A 20717-nucleotide genomic window follows, 5' to 3' on the forward strand; every position below is an offset into this window, starting at 1 on the left:
CAGTATTATATAGCATAGCATATTAGTATCATCCCTGTGCTTTAGACACGAGATCCCTCGTAGGCCTTTGGCTTTGTGTGACGTCATAGGGATACACATGGGCAGTGATCCCCCTGTCCCGTCCTCACTCGGCGGCAGACCATACAGGCGTAGACAGGCAAGGCAGCTGGGGCTCCATCCCTCATCTCAGTCTGACAATACACCTACCATCCTACAAGTGTGTCTACCTTATCCTACGATATCTCCATTCAAGAACCCTTACGATAGTACAGTACAGTAAGGAACAGTACAGTAAGGTACAGTACAGTAAGATACAGTACAGTATGGTACAGTATGGTACAGTACAGTAAGGTACAGTACAGTAAAGTACAGTATGGTACAGTACAGTATGGTACAGTACAGTATGGTACAGTACAGTAAAGTACAGTATGGTACAGTACAGTAAAGTAAAGTACAGTATGGTACAGTACAGTAAAGTAAAGTACAGTATGGTACAGTACAGTAAAGTACAGTATGGTACAGTACAGTAAAGTACAGTAAGGTACAGTACAGTAAAATACAGTATGGTACAGTACAGTAAAGTACAGTATGGTACAATACAGTATGGTACAGTACAGTATGGTACAGTACAGTATGGTACAGTACAGTACAGTATGGTACAGTACAGTAAAGTACAGTATGGTACAATACAGTATGGTACAGTACAGTATGGTACAGTACAGTATGGTACAGTACAGTAAAGTACAGTATGGTACAGTACAGTAAAGTACAGTATGGTACAGTACAGTAAAGTACAGTATGGTACAATACAGTATGGTACAGTACAGTATGGTACAGTTCAGTAAAGTACAGTATGGTACAGTACAGTAAAGTACATTATGGTACAGTACAGTAAAGTACAGTATGGTACAGTACAGTATGGTACAGTAAGGTACAGTACAGTATGGTACAGTACAGTATGGTACAGTACAGTATGGTACAGTACAGTATGGTACAGTACAGTATGGTACAGTACAGTATGGTACAGTACAGTAAAGTACAGTATGGTACAGTAAAGTACAGTATGGTACAGTACATTATGGTACCGTACAGTATGGTACAGTACAGTATGGTACAGTACAGTATGGTACAGTACAGTATGGTACAGTACTGTATGGTACAGTACAGTAAGGAACAGTACAGTAAAGTACAGTACAGTATGGTACAGTAAGGTACAGTACAGTATGGTACAGTACAGTAAGGTACAGTACAGTATGGTACAGTACAGTATGGTACAGTACAGTATGGTACAGTACAGTAAGGAACAGTACAGTAAGGTACAGTACAGTATGGTACAGTAAGGTACAGTACAGTATGGTACAGTACAGTAAGGTACAGTACAGTAAGGTACAGTACAGTAAGATACAGTACAGTATGGTACAGTAAGGTACAGTACAGTATTGTACAGTACAGTAAGGTACAGTACAGTATGGTACAGTAAGGTACAGTACAGTATGGTACAGTAAGGTACAGTACAGTATGGTACAGTACAGTAAGGTACAGTACAGTAAGGTACAGTACAGTATGGTACAGTAAGGTACAGTACAGTATGGTACAGTACAGTAAGATACAGTACAGTATGGTACAGTAAGGTACAGTACAGTATGGTACAGTACAGTAAAGTACAGTATGGTACAGTACAGTAAGGTACAGTACAGTAAGGTACAGTACAGTATGGTACAGTAAGGTACAGTACAGTAAGGTACAGTACAGTAAGATACAGTACAGTATGGTACAGTAAGGTACAGTACAGTATGGTACAGTAGAGTAAGGTACAGTACAGTATGGTACAGTACAGTATGGTACAGTACAGTAAAGTACAGTATGGTACAGTACAGTAAGGTACAGTACAGTAAGGAACAGTACAGTATGGTACAGTACAGTAAGGAACAGTACAGTAAAGTACAGTAAGGTACAGTACAGTATGGTACAGTACAGTAAGGAACAGTACAGTAAGGTACAGTACAGTAGGGTACAGTACATTATGGTACAGTACAGTAAGGGACAGTACAGTAAGGTACAGTACAGTAAGGGACAGTACAGTATGGTACAGTACAGTAAGGTACAGTACAGTATGGTACAGTACAGTAAAATAAAGTACAGTATGGTACAGTACAGTATGGTACAGTACAGTAAGGTACAGTACAGTATGGTACAGTACAGTATGGTACAGTACAGTAAAGTACAGTATGGTACAGTACAGTAAGGAACAGTACAGTAAGGTACAGTACAGTAGGGTACAGTACATTATGGTACAGTACAGTAAGGAACAGTACAGTAAGGTACAGTACAGTAAGGTACAGTACAGTATGGTACAGTACAGTATGGTACAGTACAGTAAGGAACAGTACAGTAAGGTACAGTACAGTAGGGTACAGTACATTATGGTACAGTACAGTAAGGAACAGTACAGTAAGGTACAGTACAGTAAGGTACAGTACAGTAAGGTACAGTACAGTATGGTACAGTAGAGTAAGGTACAGTACAGTATGGTACAGTACAGTAAGGTACAGTACAGTATGATACAGTAAGGTACAGTACAGTAAGGTACAGTACAGTATGGTACAGTACAGTAAGGAACAGTACAGTATGATACAGTAAGGTACAGTACAGTATGGTACAGTACAGTATGATACAATAAGGTACAGTACAGTATGGTACAGTACAGTATGATACAGTAAGGTACAGTACAGTAAGATACAGTACAGTATGATACAGTAAGGTACAGTACAGTATGGTACAGTACAGTAAGGTGCAGTACAGTATGGTACAGTACAGTAAGGTAAAGTACAGTATGGTACAGTACAGTATGGTACAGTACAGTAAGGAACAGTAAAGTAAGGTACAGTACAGTAGGGTACAGTACACTATGGTACAGTACACTATGGTACAGTACAGTAAGGTACAGTACAGTAAGGTACAGTACAGTAAGGTACAGTACAGTAAGGTACAGTACAGTATGGTACAGTAGAGTAAGGTACAGTACAGTATGGTACAGTACAGTAACAGTACAGTATGGTACAGTACAGTAAGGAACAGTACAGTAAGGTACAGTACAGTAAGGTACAGTACAGTATGGTACAGTAAGGTACAGTACAGTATGGTACAGTACAGTAAGGAACAGTACAGTAACGTAGAGTACAGTATGGTACAGTACAGTAAGGAGCAGTACAGTAAGGAACAGTATGGTAAAGTACAGTAAGGAACAGTAAAGGCACAGTACAGTAAGGTACAGTATGGTACAGTACAGTAAGGAACAGTACAGTATGGTACAGTACAGTAAGGAACAGTACAGAATGGTACAGTACAGTAAGGAACAGTACAGTATGGTACAGTACAGTAAGGTACAATACAGTATGGTACAGTACAGTAAGGTACAGTACAGTATGGTACAGTATAGTAAGGAACAGTACAGTATCGTAGAGTACAGTAAGGTACAGTACAGTATGGTACAGTACAGTAAGGTACAGTACAGTATGGTACAGTACAGTAAGGAACAGTACAGTATGGTACAGTACAGTAAGGTACAATACAGTATGGTACAGTACAGTAAGGTACAGTACAGTATGGTACAGTACAGTAAGGTACAGTACAGTATGGTACAGTACAGTAAGGAACAGTACAGTAAGGTACAGTATGGTACAGTACAGTAAGGAACAGTACAGTATGGTACAGTACAGTAAGGAACAGTACAGAATGGTACAGTACAGTAAGGAACAGTACAGTATGGTACAGTACAGTAAGGTACAATACCGTATGGTACAGTACAGTAAGGTACAGTAGAGTATGGTACAGTATAGTAAGGAACAGTGCAGTATCGTAGAGTACAGTAAGGTACAGTACAGTATGGTACAGTAAGGTACAGTACAGTATGGTACAGTACAGTAAGGTACAGTACAGTATGGTACAGTACAGTAAGGAACAGTACAGTATGGTACAGTACAGTAAGGTACAATACAGTATGGTACAGTACAGTAAGGTACAGTACAGTATGGTACAGAACAGTAAGGTACAGTATGGTACAGTACAGTAAGGTACAGTACAGTATGGTACAGTACAGTAAGGTACAGTACAGTATGGTACCGTACAGTAAGGTACAGTACAGTAAGGTACAGTACAGTAAGGTGCAGTACAGTATGGTACAGTACAGTAAGGTACAGTACAGTAAGGTACAGTACAGTAAGGTACAGTACAGTAAGGTGCAGTACAGTATGGTACAGTACAGTAAGGTGCAGTACAGTATGGTACAGTACAGTAAGGAACAGTAAGGTACAGTACAGTAAGGAACAGTAAGGTACATTAGAGTAAGGTACAGTACATTACAGTAAGGTACAGTACAGTAAGGTACAGTACAGCAAGGTACAGTACAGTAAGGAACAGTAAGGTACATTAGAGTAAGGTACATTACATTACAGTAAGGTACATTAGAGTAAGGTACATTACATTACAGTAAGGTACAGTACAGTAAGGTACATTAGAATAAGGTACAGTAAGGTACATTAGAGTAAGGTACATTACAGTACGGTACATTACAGTAAGGTACATTACAGTAAGGTACAGTACAGTAATGGTACAGTACAGTAAGGTACAGTACAGTAACGTACATTAGAATAAGGTACAGTAAGGTACATTAGAGTAAGGTACAGTACATTACAGTAAGGTACAGTATGGTAAGGTACAGTGCAGTAAGGTACATTACAGTAAGGTACAGTACAGTAAGGTACATTAGAGTAAGGTACAGTACAGTAAGGTACATTAGAGTAAGGTACAGTACAGTAAGGTACATTAGAGTAAGGTACAGTACAGTAAGGTACATTACAGTAAGGTACATTACAGTAAGGTACAGTACAGTAAGGCACAGTACAATAAGGTACAGTACAGTAAGGTACAGTACAGTATGGTACAGTACAGTACAGTACACTGTGTCTTGTAAGACTGTAGTGTGTCTTGTAAGACTGTAGTATGTTTTGTAAGACTGTAGTGTGTCTTGTAAGACTGTAGTGTGTCTTGTAAGAGTGTAGTGTGTCTTGTTAGACTACAGTGTGTCTTGTAAGACTGTAATGTGTCTTGTAAGACTGTAGTGTTTATTGTAAGACTGTAGTGTGTCTTGTACAGTAAGGTACAGTACAGTAAGGTACAGTAAGGTACAGTACAGTAAGGAACAGTACAGTAAGGTACAGTATGGTATGGTACAGTACAGTATGGTACAGTACAGTAAGGTACAGTACAGTAAGGCACAGTACAGTAAGGCACAGTACAGTAAGGCACAGTACAGTAAGGCACAGTACAGTAAGGTACAGTACAGTAAGGTACAGTACAGTATGGTACAGTATAGTATGGGAGAGTACAGTAAGGTACAGTACAGTAAGGTACAGTACAGTAAGGTACAGTACAGTAAGGTACAGTACAGTAAGGTACAGAACAGTAAGGTACAGTACAGTAAGGTACAGTACAGTAAGGTACAGTACAGTAAGGTACAGTACAGTATGGTACGGTACAGTAAGGTACAGTACAGTATGGTGCAGTATAGCATGGGAGAGTACAGTAAGGTACAGTACGGTACAGTACAGTATGGTACAGTACAGTAAGGTACAGTACAGTCAGGTACAGTACAGTAAGGTACAGTACATACAGTATGGTGCAGTATAGCATGGGAGAGTACAGTAAGGTACAGTACGGTACAGTACAGTATGGTACAGTACAGTAAGGTACAGTACAGTCAGGTACAGTACAGTAAGGTACAGTACAGTATGGTGCAGTATAGCATGGGAGAGTACAGTAAGGTACAGTACGGTACAGTACAGTATGGTACAGTACAGTAAGGTACAGTACAGTCAGGTACAGTACAGTAAGGTACAGTACATACAGTATGGTGCAGTATAGCATGGGAGAGTACATAAATAACAAAAAGGCACAATACCGTGACTGGAACAATACACAAATAACCCGCACATAAAAGAGAGAAGCTTACGACGGCGTTTTGGTCCGACTTGGACCACTGACAAAGTCACACTGACTTTGTCAATGGTCCAAGTCGGACCGAAACGTCGTCGTAAGCTTCTCTCTTTGATGTGCGGGTTATTTGTGTATGGGAGAGTACAGTAAGGTACAGTACAGTATGGTACAGTACAGTAAGGTACAGTACAGTAAGGTACAGTACAGTAAGGTACAGTACAGTATGGTACAGTACAGTAAGGTACAGTACAGTAAGGTACAGTACAGTAAGGTACAGTACAGTAAGGTACAGTACAGTAAGGTACAGTACAGTAAGGTACAGTACAGTAAGGTACAGTACAGTATGGTACGGTACAGTAAGGTACAGTACAGTATGGTACAGTATAGTATGGGAGAGTACAGTATGGTACAGTACAGTACGGTACAGTACAGTAAGGTATAGTACAGTAAGGTACAGTACAGTACAGTATGGTAGAGTACAGTATGGTACAGTACAGCATGGGTGAGTACAGTAAGGTACAGTACAGTACAGTATGGTACAGTACAGTAAGGTATAGTACAGTAAGGTACAGTACAGTATGGGTGAGTACAGTATGGTATAGTACAGTATTGTACAGTACAATATGGTACAGTAAGGTACAGTACAGTATGGTACAGTGAGGTACAGTACAGTATGGTATAGTACAGTACAGTAAGGTACAGTACAGTAAGGTACAGTACAGTAAGGTACAATATAGTAAGGTACAATACAGTAAGGTACAGTACAGTAAGGTACAGTACAGTATGGTACTGTACAGAATGGTACAGTACAGAATGGTACAGTACAGTATGTTACAGTACAGTATGTTACAGTATGGTACAGTACAGTAAGTTAAAGTACAATATCATACAGTAAAGTATGGTACAGTATGGTAGAGTACAGTAAGGTACAGTACAGTACAGTATGGTACAGTACAGTAAGGTACAGTACAGTATGGTACAGTACAGTATGGTACAGTACAGTAAGGTACAGTACAGTAAGGTACAGTACAGTATGGTACAGTACAGTAAGGTACAGTAGAGTAAGGTACAGTACAGTATGGTACAGTACAGTAAGGTACAGTACAGTACAGTATGGTACAGTACAGTAAGGTACAGTACAGTACAGTATGGTACAGTACAGTAAGGTACAGTACAGTACAGTATGGTACAGTACAGTAAGGTACAGTACAGTAAGGTACAGTACAGTATGGTACAGTACAGTAAGGTACAGTACAGTACAGTATGGTACAGTACAGTAAGGTACAGTACAGTATGGTACAGTACAGTAAGGTACAGTACAGTAAGGTACAGTACAGTATGGTACAGTACAGTATGGTACAGTACAGTAAGGTACAGTACAGTATGGTACAGTACAGTATGGTACAGTACAGTAAGGTACAGTACAGTAAGGTACAGTACAGTACAGTACAGTAAGGTACAGTACAGTATGGTTTTATAGGTATGAAGCCACTGTATCACAGAACTATCTCCTGTTATGTCACTGTTTTATAATTAGTTATGGAAGTCAAGAACTCCTCTATAATTACTGTTCTCCTAAATCTCTAAAAAATATCGTAGTATAATTAACAGTGCAAGTGATAACTTTAATACTCAGTATGTAACAAGTGACACCTTTTTTATTGTACTGCACCTAATAAGTACTGTTTTTATATTGCAGCATTGAAACAAATTCAGGCAAACATGCATGTAACAAATAAGCTAAGCATACAGACCTGCCGAGGCAGACATAACACGTTTGGCTGGAGAAAATACTGCTGCAGATGAATGAGGTCTTCTGAAGGGGCTGGAAGTGAAGCTGGAGCTGTGTGGGACACCTCTAACAAATGGTGAACCAGTGCGCTGAAGGTTTGAATTTGATGATGCCGTCTCGCACAGTCCTGAAAGATGCATGTTGTGTGGTAGACTGAGTTTTTTCCCAGCTGAAGTATGGTGAGAGCTTCGCCTATTAGCAGCATCTGCATAGACCTTTTCCATTTCAGAATCTTCAACTAAACTCCAAGATGACCCATGCTGAGAGTCATTTCTAGCATGAATTTCATTTAGATACTCCTGATACTCCTCCTGAGTCCTGTTAGATCTGGGACTTGTCTCAGGAAGTTCAAACAAGGTCTCTACAGAGATCTCCCTGTGTAAGCGAAAACTTCCCTCCCGTGAGAATGGGCTTCCTCCTGGAGACTTTCCATTCTGTGAACAATGTTCCCTGATTTTACCACACACAAGAATTTCCATAGAAGACGATCGTTTATTGAGTTGTGTCAAAATACGTGAACCCTCCTTCCTTTTAGACACTGGAGAAAGTGAAACTTTATTAAGGTCAGCACCTTCACTCATGGTTCTATTTCTCTTTTCGACTTTAGGTTTAAATCCTATAGTGACTGAAAAACTATTGCTGGATCCTCTGAGGGCTCGAGTACCCATGACTGGGGCTGGAGGACTCATATCTCTACTGGCAGGAAGACTGTATGAAGAAGCTGATGCAGGGATAACCACTCTTTTAGGAGATGTATGAGGAGATGTCTGTGGGGATGAGTGTGTTGATGACAGAAGAGGGTTGTCTATTGACTCTTGGCTGCTTGAAAGATGTCGGGTAAGGACGTGCTTATATAATCTTGGAGATGGCTGAGTGCCAAGGCTAGCCATACGGGGATGGCTAATGATACGCTTAGGAGAAGACTGACGACTCCCAATTGGACTGTCGCTATCAGATCCAGAAGCTGTCAATCCACCACTGCCTCTACAGATGGTTGTTGCTACACCCATGCCTGCCATATTACCTACTTGGTGCATACTAAGGGGACCACTAATTACAGGACGTGTTTTGCCATTAGTTGCTACAGGACTGTGTTTGGTATTTTCGACATCTCTACGAGAAGCATTACCAACATTACCTTGCTCTCCGTGTCTCTTCTCATCAAGACGTGGGGACAGTGAATTGCTTTTATTCTTCCTCTCAAGTTTTCTGAATAAAGAAGGTGATGACAATTTTTCTTGAGATGAATCTTTTTCTTTCTCCTTCTCTTTTTCTTTAGATTTATTTCTCTTCAATAACCCCTTCAGTGATAACATAGCAGATTTTTTCTCACTGTTTCCTATTCCCTCCTTATCTTTTTTCTTTTTCTTGGTTTTCTCTTCCTTTTCTTTCTTTTTTTCATCTTTTTTACTTGGTACCATCGATCCTGCAGGAAGAGTGACACTTCTGTGCATCTCTTTGTTCAAATCTTTTTTTTCAGTTTGTTCAATATCAACAGACTGGATTTTCTTGCGTGCTCCACGAGCTTTCTGTTGGGAGCTCACCTGATCAAAGTGTGGAAACTTATCTAAGGAGCCTTGTGACTTTAGGCTCACTTTATCACACTTCATGGCAAGCTCTTCAGATTTTGCAGTGGTTATTGACCAATGCCTGTGAGTGTGGGATCCTTTTTCACTTTTGTCCCTATCAAGGCACTCTAAAGATCCACTGGCACCCCAGCTGGAGCTAATAGATCTTAGATCTGGCTCAAGGTAGCCCTTAGAACTTGACGATCCATGGCTGTCAAGTGTTAGCAATGATGATTCTTCACTGCCAAATTTTTTTAACTCTGGTTCAGAACCCGTCAACACTTTCATTAACTCTTCCTTCTGACTTTTCCCACATATTATTACATTTTCCTCTGAAGATACACTATCTTGAGGTGTATATTCTCCAGTCGAGTGTATACTTTCAACACAAGGTTCTGGAACTTTTGGGCAAGCATTAGTTTCCTCATCTAACTTCATAGTATTTGTTAATTCTATATTCGATGTATTCTCGATAACTGAATTTTCTTCATCAGTTGCCTCTACAGACACGGGACTTGATGAAGAATATGCATCCACTGACAAACCTGGAACCGAAAATGTATCTTTCTTTTTGTCAAAATTCATAGCAGGAGATACTATAGGAGATTCTTGGGGTGTATTGTCTGAGTTATCAGAGCTTTTACTTTTAAGAGACATATGATGAGGAGGAGATGCAGTAGTGTCAGTTCTCTCCAGGTTGGGCATACGCAGTAACCTGGGTTTGATATGTTCCCCCATATCTTTTGGTGAGAGTTTATCTGAATATTCAGCTACATATTTTGAAAAGAGTTCTCTATTCTCTGATAATGAAACTATATATTTATGAATTTTATCACAAGACCTTAAGGAGCCATCTTCTTCAGTCTGAAGTGCAGAGTGAGTGTCAATGGAAGCAATTTCTTCTCGCTTTACTTCTGATTCATCCTTCTGCAAGTCTCTTCTAGATCTATACTCATTACTATCCACTTTGTCCAAGCTACTATGATAGTCTTCCTCTCTTTTTGTTCCTTTCATCACAGCAGGTGTAGAGGTGGTGACAGGCATTGCCAATCTAGCATCAGAGCTCTCAAACTCACTCTGTATCAAGTTTTGAGACCATCCTTCAACCACGTTCTTTCTCTGCTGCACTTCAGCATCACCCACATTCTGATGATCGGTCCGAATTTCTGGGCTTGCAACATTATTTTCATTCATGATTTTCACACGAGAGATTTGTGTGGAATGCATTAAATTACAGTGTTCTCTCTCCCCAGCTCTTTGTTGTGTAGACTCTAATGATAAACTCTGTTTGTTCTTTTCATTTATTAAGTTAAGAATATCAACAGATACCTCATACTGCTTCATGCCCTCTTCTGTCAATTGCACTTCTTCCTCTCTAACACTGGAAGAATCATCTTGAAATGTAGTCTCATTTGGTTGTGTTACTGACTTGTCAGTTATTGTTTCTTCTCCAGTATTTACATTACTAGCCAATTTGGGCATCACTGAATAGGTATGAAATTTTGATAATTCCTCCTTATTAGCTGCAATCCATGCTGCTCCTTTACCTATATTTGTATCCTTTGAAGGAACAACTGCAAATACACTCATGGCTACTTTAGGAGGAGAAATTCCAATCTGGTTTGCCATATCAATTTTTGGACAGTAAATCACAGGCCTACCATCAAATATGTAGTTTTCTCTTGGTGGTAAGAAGACTTCATCCTCAAGATCTGAAATTCCACTTTTACTAGAATTTCTGCTTGGCCTGTCTGAAGTACCAGTACTACATGTTTCATTAGCATTGGGACTTGACTTTTCACTATCACTTTTTTTGGAAGTGTCTGATGTCACAGACACAATTACATCAGTATTAGAACTTGTCTCACCACCCTTGACTTCTTTGTTATGAGGTAAAGCTACTGATCCTTCTATGGAGTTTAACTCTGCCTCATTAGACTTTACAGATTGAAGGGAAAAAGTTCCATTAATTACATTATCTGAGTTCTTAAGTAAAGTATGTGACTCTTCTCTTATTGAACCAACAAGTGGTTCACAGTTATTTAGCAATTTCAATTTATCTGCAATGGATAAGTGAAGTTCTGTATTATTTTGGATAGGCCCAGCTTGTATAAATTCATCAGTCTTGGTAAATTCACATTCAACGTCAGTTACAACTTTCACATTCTCCTCTGTATTAGTTTCCCTTGCACTAAAAGACCCATTTAACTCGGGGCCTGGTTCCTTAACTGCATTAATTTCATCATCAGCTTTCTTCAAATATTTTTCTTTTTCAAATTCGTTTAATACTTTGTCTGGTAGACAAGCTAAATGATGACCATCTGAGATTACTGCTGAAGCATCATGATAATCTTGTATTTTATCAACTGCCCCCATATTCTGTAGTTCATTTTCAGCCACTGAATGAACTGCCTCTGTAATGTTAGCATATGTTTCAACTGTAATATCAACAACGTTTTCTCTATTTATTTCACTCTCTATAACATTATTCGAAAGTCTCGCTGGAGGTTCTGAAAACTCAGATGGCTCTTCCTGTGACTCTTGAGAAGGAAATTTAGAAATCTGATCTTCAAGTGACCTCTTTGATATTACAGTTTCTTCTGAGGAGAGAGATTCACTTGTTTGAAATTTTGATCCATTGCCTTCATTAGAGAGACATTTAATTGATTTTTCATCCAACCTCATTGTAAGGTTTGATTTTAGAATATATGGTGATACCTCATCTGTTCCTTTGCTTGTATGTGCATCTTCTTGCGATTCATAAAACTGTTCTAACAGACTCTTTGGGGGTAATGAATCCAGTGTATGACTGATATGAGATAAATCAGAAACTGATAAATGCTGATGATGCTCATCACAGAAAACATACTTAGAAGACGTTTCTACAAAGGTACTGGGAATGAATACAGAATTAACATTTAAACTGGAAGGTTCACTGGAATAATATTTTAACAGGGTGCTATCTGGATGTAAAGAATCAGAAATACTTCCTCTCGCTGACCCCTCTGTAGAAACAGGCCCACTTTCTACAAGAGTTACATCTGCAGCACTTAGAGAAAGTGTTTCCATATCATCCGAGAGGGTATCAGTCCCAAGGAAGCGATCAGTATCAGTGAGATCAAGACTATCTTTTGATTTGCTAAGAGAAACTCCAGTATGAACATCAAACCCACCCTCATCAACTGTGCCTTCAAGAGCCAAAGGCTCTTTAAGACTCGAGAAACCCGATTCAGGAACCGACTCAACAGGGCTGGGAAATGACTTGACAAGCGATGATGCAACAATGTTTGTTTGCTCTTGCACCATTATCTCCACACCAGAATCAAACATAGAGTTGCTGTGTGTGTCAAGCTGTCTTTCTTCGTTATACATATGGGTTGTTCCTAACACTGGATCTATTAATACACCATCTGATTTTGATCTCTCTCCAAAAATATCTGAGCTGTCACCTTCGAACTCTTCCTCTGGCGAGACAGATTTGCATCTAAAATCATCCCTTGACTCCATGAGGGACATACTATGAAGTGAGATGGCATTGATGCGCTCCTGTCTGATTAATTCCAGTCTAGCAGCTTTCAATTTCTCAGAGTCTGGGGGAGCTCGAGTAAGTTCTATAGCTATGTCATCTGTAAGACTTTCTGGCTGAGAGGTAAGCATCCTGTAAGGCAAAGATTCGAATGAGCTCTCACTGGCTGTACTTGACTTGGTGTTAAGTTTGTGAATATCCTTCAAGCACTTGGGTCTTTGTGTTAATCTCATTGTATCATCATTTGTGTCAGATGATTCCTCATCCACCTCAGTACTTTCAAGAATGACTACATCACTAGTCCCTAGGTTATCATAATGAAGTGATGTGTCACATTTTTCACTCTCCTGTGGGTGATCAGTGCTAAGCATCATGCCAAAAATAATGGGAATATCAGCAAATTTCTCATTAGAGACCTTGGAAGACTCTCTATATATTTCGGAGGAAGCAAGTTCAGCCACTGTTGATGAATTAATTTCATTTCCTTGGAGAATGGCAGAATTATTAAGAGTATCAACATGATCAAATGTTATATCTACATCATTGAGGATTTCCCCTGCTGGTTTATCAATGGGTATAGTCTCCTCTGCTGGTTTATCTATAGTCTCCTCTGCTGGTTTATCTATGTGTATAATCTCCCCTGCTGGTTTATCAGTGTGTATACTATCCCTTGCTGGTTTATCAACATGTTTTGTCTTCCCTCCTGGTTCAACAATATTTATACTCACCTCTGCTATTTCATCAATATGCATACTATCCCCTACTCGCTTGTCAACGTGTATACTCTTGCCTCTTAGCCCATCAATATGTATATTCTCCCCTGCTGGTTCATCATGTATACTTTTTCTTGCTTGTTCATCAGTGTGTATACTCTTCCCTGCTGATTCATCACTATGTGTACTCAGTAAAGATATTTCATGAATCAGTGTGGTCTTCCCTGCTGGCTCTCTGTGTATACTCCTCTCTGCTGATTTATTGATTTGTACTTCCTTCATCACAGGAGCTGTATCAAAATACAGACCTTCATCTATGACACCCCCATCTTCATGCCTGTCTGAAAATATCTTTTCAGTGGTGACAATTTTGCTAACACCATTCTTTTGTGCATCTAGTACATTAGAATGTTCTAGGTGCCCTGCAATTGGCTCATTAGAATGTTGTTCACTCAGTGGTGTATCTGCTGCATGAACAACCATGTCATTCTGAATCCTCTGCACAGTTTCTGCCCCATCTATAACTTTTCCATCCCATTTAACAGGAACTTTAACAATGTTTAGTTTGAACTGACCATCAGTTTTGTCCTGTATTTTATCACAAGAGGAATCTTCAGTAGAAGGTGAACCTAGTGTATCTTCTGACTTTCCTTTAGCTATATTTGTAATGTGAATCTTCCCAGTAGCAGAAGCTTCAACAGGCATTTCAGTAATGCTTAGAGTAATATTCTGAAGACTTTGTCCTATTACAGAGGCCTTAACTTTAGCAACCTCCTGATCAAAGAGTGTTACATTTTTTAGTTCATCCTCAATGTTAATAGGAATATCTATACGACTTTCTCGCTTCATGGTCGGAGGAACAATCTCTTCACTCTTTACCAACTTCTTCTCACGACTCCCTGTTGACCTAACTGGCTGTTTACACTTTGCCGCACATATATTTTTAGCTGTTCTTTCACTGCTTATCCATATTTCAGGATTCTGTTCAGTTCTTCTAGTAGAGCACTGATTAGTTAATGTAGGTAAAATTTGAAGTTGATCCACATCACTTTCATCAGAGGGCTGAGTGTTATCAACATTTTGATTATCTTCAACTAACCTTTCTTCAGTTCTACCATTTGTTCTTACATAATTATGATCAACCTGTCGTATATTTTCCATAACAATTATGGGGTCATACTGGTCGGAGTTTCTTAAGAGATCAACAGTTATATCAACATGGTGGACATCATCTACTGCTTGAGCTGGGGCAGAGCATCTATCAATCCCTTTTAACCCATTTAACTGATTTACCAAGTCCTGAGATTCACCAGTAGCAGATAATAACTTGAGATTTGGATTTTCTGAAGGAATCTTGGGATAGAAGTACTGACACTCTGAAGAGTTTCCTGATTTAACAAGGTATCTTTGAACAATATTAGCAAGATTATCTTTGATGATACTAGTGGCTCTACTCAAGTCTGCTTCACTTTTGATTCTGACTGGGTATTTTTTAGGCTCGTGAATTACAACTGCCTCATCTTGGATCCCCGAGAAAGAATATTCATTCAGAGGCGTATCTTCATCACTAGCTGAACTAATACTCTTCTTAGCCCATTCTTTTCGTTCATGAGCACTGTTCAATGCTCTTTGATAATATTCAGCTGCTTCTTTTACAATCTCTCTCTCTCTTCTTCCAGGTTCTGCTTGTTCTAGTCTTCTACAAAGTACACTGCCTTGAATACATCTATAAGGGTAAACACAGCCCTTTCCAACTTTCTTGACTCTTGGCAAGGTGCTTCTTCCTTCAAGACCCTGAGAAGATCCATTTAAACAAAGAATACTTTGTTCGTCTGCACAGCTATCACGTAGAGCTCTCTGAGTATCCTCAGATTCATGCCACAAATCCTCCAGTGGGTTGGTAACAATTGAGCAAGGTTTTCTTTGATGTTTTACTTCCAGTTGGGTCAGGACTCCCCTTACTGATAGTGGTTGTCCTGATATTATCTGATTTCCTGAAACTGCCCATCCTCTGGGATAAAAGTTATAGACATTACATGGCACATCATCAGCATCAGATGTTGGATAGTCACTGACACTGTCATAAGATGACTGTGGGTCAAGGCTGGATGGATGTTTATCACTATCTGTGGATGACTGAGGATTGATAGTGGTAGATGTATCTGTGGCACTTTCCCCAGATGACTGATGACGCATCAGAGATGCTAGTAATGGAGGATGAAGGGAGTTTCCTCGGGACCCAGCATCCCCACATCCCCCACCTGCTGGCTGCCCTGCAAGAAAGAGGGCCTTCATTAATCAAAACAGGGTTAGACATGATACTAAATGTTTACTATACTATTACTGCTTATAATAAAATCCATTATACATGAAAATTTCCTTAAAGCATACTTTACATCAACAAGACATGCAGACAGAGCAATATAAACATTGTAACAGATATAACACAGGAAATTAAATAGAAGTATTCTAACATTGTCTAAAAAATAAATTAAAAAACACTGTACTGTAAAATAAGTGAGTAGGTAAAGTTCCACTTTTATGTCCACACTTGGGATATTAAATTAATGAAAACATTCTTTAACACAAAATCCCCCAGGTGTGAAGGATATATACAGTAGAGCCCCAGCTTATGACCTACAAACAAAATATAAAAGACATAAAATGGAGAAAATAACTTCTTTAGAACTCTCAAGCTGCAGTTATGAACATAAATAGCACACATCCACCTTATTCTTTTTATTATTTAATAGAGGATAAAAGTTCCAGGTTTCAAATATAATTTGTGTGGAAATTGAAACCACTGGGACTGTATTATGTTCATAAGTTGGGGTCCAACTCTATTATAATATTTATCCCTCCATCAACAAAATGTCAAGGAAGATGCAACACATGGCACAAGCATCAGGAGAAACTAACAAAACTATTTTTCATATTATGTTTAATGAAAGTGTTAGACTTTCCAACAAAGATCAATGTTCACTAACAAGTTAACTCTGCATGTTTTTAAGTTTATAAAGTGTCTGGGGGTAAACTTACTTTGAATACCGTAACCATACATGATCGCACACTTCAAAAAAACCTTTAACTTTACCAGCTTTTACTGACTCTCTATTTCTCACGTGAGGTACATCTCTCTCTCTCACTCCCGGGTATCTTTTACTGATTCATTCTACCTCTCATGTGAGGTAACTCTCATAATACAGCTATGATGTCCCTCAGTGTACATTATTCATACATAACTCATTTGTTTTCATTAACCATACTTCCTCTCAAAATTTTCCTCTCTCTAATTACACTTGTCAACAGTGATTTTAATCCATGTTCAAAAACAAGTGAATTAACTAATTTTTGAATGCTGATTTCAAATATGAACTTAATTTTGCTCTAACTCGTACAGATTTTATGAAATAGAAACCCACGGTGAACGATTTTGCCAAGACATAGCTATCACGTAATAATATTGATAGAATTATAGACTATGTTAGGTTAAAGAACAAATGTACATCTAATGTGACATTTCATTGTAGCAATGTTTCACTTTCCAGAAGCTTTTGTCAAACTGTAATGGCTTGACAAAGCTCCTGGACAGTGAAAAGTTGCCACAACAAAATGTCACACTACTTGCACCAATGTCCTTTTACCTAACATAGGCAATCATGGGAAAGAGATCCCAAGAAAACCTGACAATCAGTTTGATGGTGGACTACTGCTGGACATAGGTGTGGGAGAGTCAACACAAGTGAAAATACAGTGGAACCTCTACTTGCGAGTTTAATCCATTCCATGACCTTGCTGGCAAGTGGATTTGCTCGTTTGCAGAATCAATTTTCCTCATTTAAATTAACTGAAATGCAATTAATCCGTTCCCGGCTCTCAGGATACTTCAATATTTCACTAATATCATCTATACGGCTTATTTATCTATCACAGTTCATCTAATATGACATAATAAACAATATTAATAACATAAAAACATGATATATACACTAGAATGAATGAAATATTACGTATGTGAGTAGTGTTAGTGGAGGCGGAGGCACAGTAGCCATTGTTGTTGTTGTTGTGTATTATAGGGCCACCACGGTGGCCATTCCTCCTCCTGACATACCTTCCCATGCTTGTATTATAACAGAAAATGGAGTGTGCGAGACAAACTCCTTTAGATTACTACGTACATAGTTTCATAAGAAAAACAATAATAATAAAATAATAATAAAAAATAATAATAATGAAATAATAATAATATTAATAATAATAATATGTAAAGAAATTATGTAGTAATACAGCATTTACCTTGGAGATGGAGAAGAGATGCTGGGCACATCGGTGTATGCTGTCATTCAATAGGTCCAATGCACTAGGCATACTAGTGGTCTTCTTTGTAATAAGTATTTTATGCACGACCATTTGAAACTTTCTCTGGGTGATAAACTCTTAATCCTGTGTACACTTAATTTCTACACTTTTAATGATACACTTTGTCACTTAACTGCTACAATTTTTATTTTAATGATACGTACTTCACTATTCACTGATTTTTGTTTTTTCTCCACGCTTGTCACACTTTCATCTGCAGAGCATATCAAGAAAAAACTGTCCAAGGAAGTTTGTTTCTTCCTCCCTTTCAGAATATTTTGGAAATGACTCATGCAAGCGTCATTAAATAGGTCCAGTGCACGACCACTTGAAACTTTCTCTGGGCATTTCCTTTCAATAAAGCCTGATAATCTCTCCCAGATTCCCAACATTTCCTTTATCTCACTTGTAGAGGTATCAGAGGTATACTCCTCCATATCTTCCTCCTCCACGGTACGAATGTTCTGCAAAACCTCCTGATGCTGCTGCTTATGTAGCTCATCTAACTCCATCGTCAGCTCCTCGGAGTGCTCCTTGATAAGATCGTTCACATCTTCTTCATCCACCTCCAGTTCCATGACCTTTCCAAGGGACACAATCTCCTCCACCACTGGCTCTTTGAGTTCAAATCCTTCGAAGTCCCTTTCGGACACAACCTCAGGCCACAGCTTCTTCCAAGCAGAGGTCAAGGTCCCCCTTGTAACACCCTGCCAGGCCATATTTATAATTCTGAGGCATATCACAATGTTATAGTGGTCCTTCCAGAACTCTCAAAGGGTCAAATCTGTGTTCTCTGTCACATCAAAGCAGCAGCGGAACAGGTGAAGAGCTTCTTGAAACTGGAAATCACCTGCTGGTCCATAGGCTGCAGGATAGGGGTGGTGTTGGGTGGAAGGTAGAGAACCTTTATAAACTTGAACTCTTCGATTATGTTATCTGCGATGTTCGGTGGGTGAGCAGGTGCACTGTCCAGGACGAGAAGGGCTTGCAGGGGTAGGTTATTTTCCTGGAGATATTTCTTAACGGTAGGACCAAAGACCAGGTTTACCCACTCCACAAAGAACTGCCTGGTGACCCACGCCTTCGGGTTTGCCCTCCACATAACGTCCAGCTTTTCTTTGAGAATCTTATGCGACTTAAAGGCTCGGGGGTTTTCTGAATGATATGCCAGCAGCGGCTTGATCTTGCAGTCGCCACTTGCATTTGTGCACAGTGCAAGGGTTAACCTGTCCTTCGTGGGTTTGTCGCCTGGCATCTTCTTCTCTTCTGCAGTTAGGTAAGTCCTCCTTGGCATCTTCTTCCAGAAGAGCCCTGTCTCATCACAGTTGAAGACTTGCTGAGGGGTGTATTCTTCAGCTGTTATCACTTCTGCAAAAGTTTTGATAAAACTCTCAGCTGCCTTCACATCAGAACTCGCTCCCTCACCATGCCTGATGACAGAGTGAATGTTGGTCCTCCTTTTAAACTTTTCGAACCATCCCCAACTGGCTTTAAACGACATTTGTGATGCCTCGTAAATGCCTCGTGCCTTCTCGCAGATGATACCCTCAGTCACGGTATCTCCGGCGAGCTCCTTCTCCCTCAACCACATCAACAGCAGTGTCTCCGTCTTTTCATTGACAGAGGTCCAGTGTTTAGACATTATTTTAATGCCCTCTGCTGGCACTATAGCCTTTATAGACTCCTTCTGCTTAGTATTGTACATATTGTAGAAGTGGTATGCTGGTACTGTCTGGCTAAATCCTTAACCCTGGCACCTTGTCCATGTTCATCAATGATTTCCTGCTTTAAATCCATGGTAATCATCCTCTTTTTCTTTTCGGCACTCTGCTGTGGACTTGCTTTCTTAGGACCCATGGTTAGAAACAAGAAATTTCGTGAAATAACTGCACGAAACGTAAGAAAAACAGGAGTATTCCTTCACCCGTGTGGTAAGCTCCATAAGCACATGTGGACTGCTGCTCTTTGTTTTGATATGCACCACCATCTTGTGGTGGCATGCTCAAACTAAATTATACATAGTACGTACATACACATTATTATAATTATTAATTATATTATTATTATTATTATAATTATTATTATTTTTAGTCAATACGTACGTATTCTTATCATAGAAGATTTACTGTTATGCAGACCACTGCGTTATTGTAATAATTGTATAAATGTCAACCCATTACTACACTGGCCAGTTGGACATTGGACAATCAAAATCATATCTATTTCTGTACTATATCTTCCATCAAATGAGACCAAAAAAACAAGAATATAACCATAAAAAACATACAAAAACAAGGCACCATGCACAGAGGCACCTTACATTCCTTGCACATAAACCGAGTGTCTTTGCGCCTTTGTTGCCATTGTTTTGTTTGTGCACAGACAATGCATCTCTTCTGAGCAAATTTCTTCTTAGTTGAAGGAAGCTGTATTATGAAATGATCACCTTCCCTCCCAAAACGCTTGGGTATATTCTCAGGAATTCAAAGACCTTGTTGTATAGCAGGTGTTGTTACCTGGTACTTCATTATGAGTTGTCTGACAACAGACAAACAAAATTCACCATACGGTGGTCTGTTGCCAGTCTTCATTTGGTACATATTATATGCATTGAGCATTGAAACGTCCAAGAGATGGAAGAAAAGTTTCATGTACCACTTGTAACTCTTACAAACACAATCAACAAAGCTAATCTGCATGTCAAAATTGTCAACAAGGCGCATGTTTTGTGTATAATCAATCACTGTCACTGGCTTTCGAATACG

At 39.2% G+C, this 20717-nt stretch overlaps 1 protein-coding gene across 1 annotated transcript in view; it reads right to left on the bottom strand.

Annotated features, from left to right (window-relative positions):
* The window catches only part of LOC128687537 (uncharacterized), a gene marked incomplete at its 5' end in the record, with an annotated part of 116058 nt that overhangs the window by 42478 nt on the left and 52863 nt on the right, over positions 1-20717 (bottom strand). Inside the window, 1 exon segment of the mRNA XM_070080753.1 lies at positions 7749-15866. Within this exon segment, the coding sequence (XP_069936854.1) occupies positions 7749-15866 (8118 nt within the window).

This window comes from Cherax quadricarinatus, unplaced genomic scaffold (assembly GCF_038502225.1).
Source record: "Cherax quadricarinatus isolate ZL_2023a unplaced genomic scaffold, ASM3850222v1 Contig912, whole genome shotgun sequence".
In the NCBI taxonomy this organism is placed as follows: Eukaryota; Metazoa; Arthropoda; class Malacostraca; order Decapoda; family Parastacidae; genus Cherax; species Cherax quadricarinatus.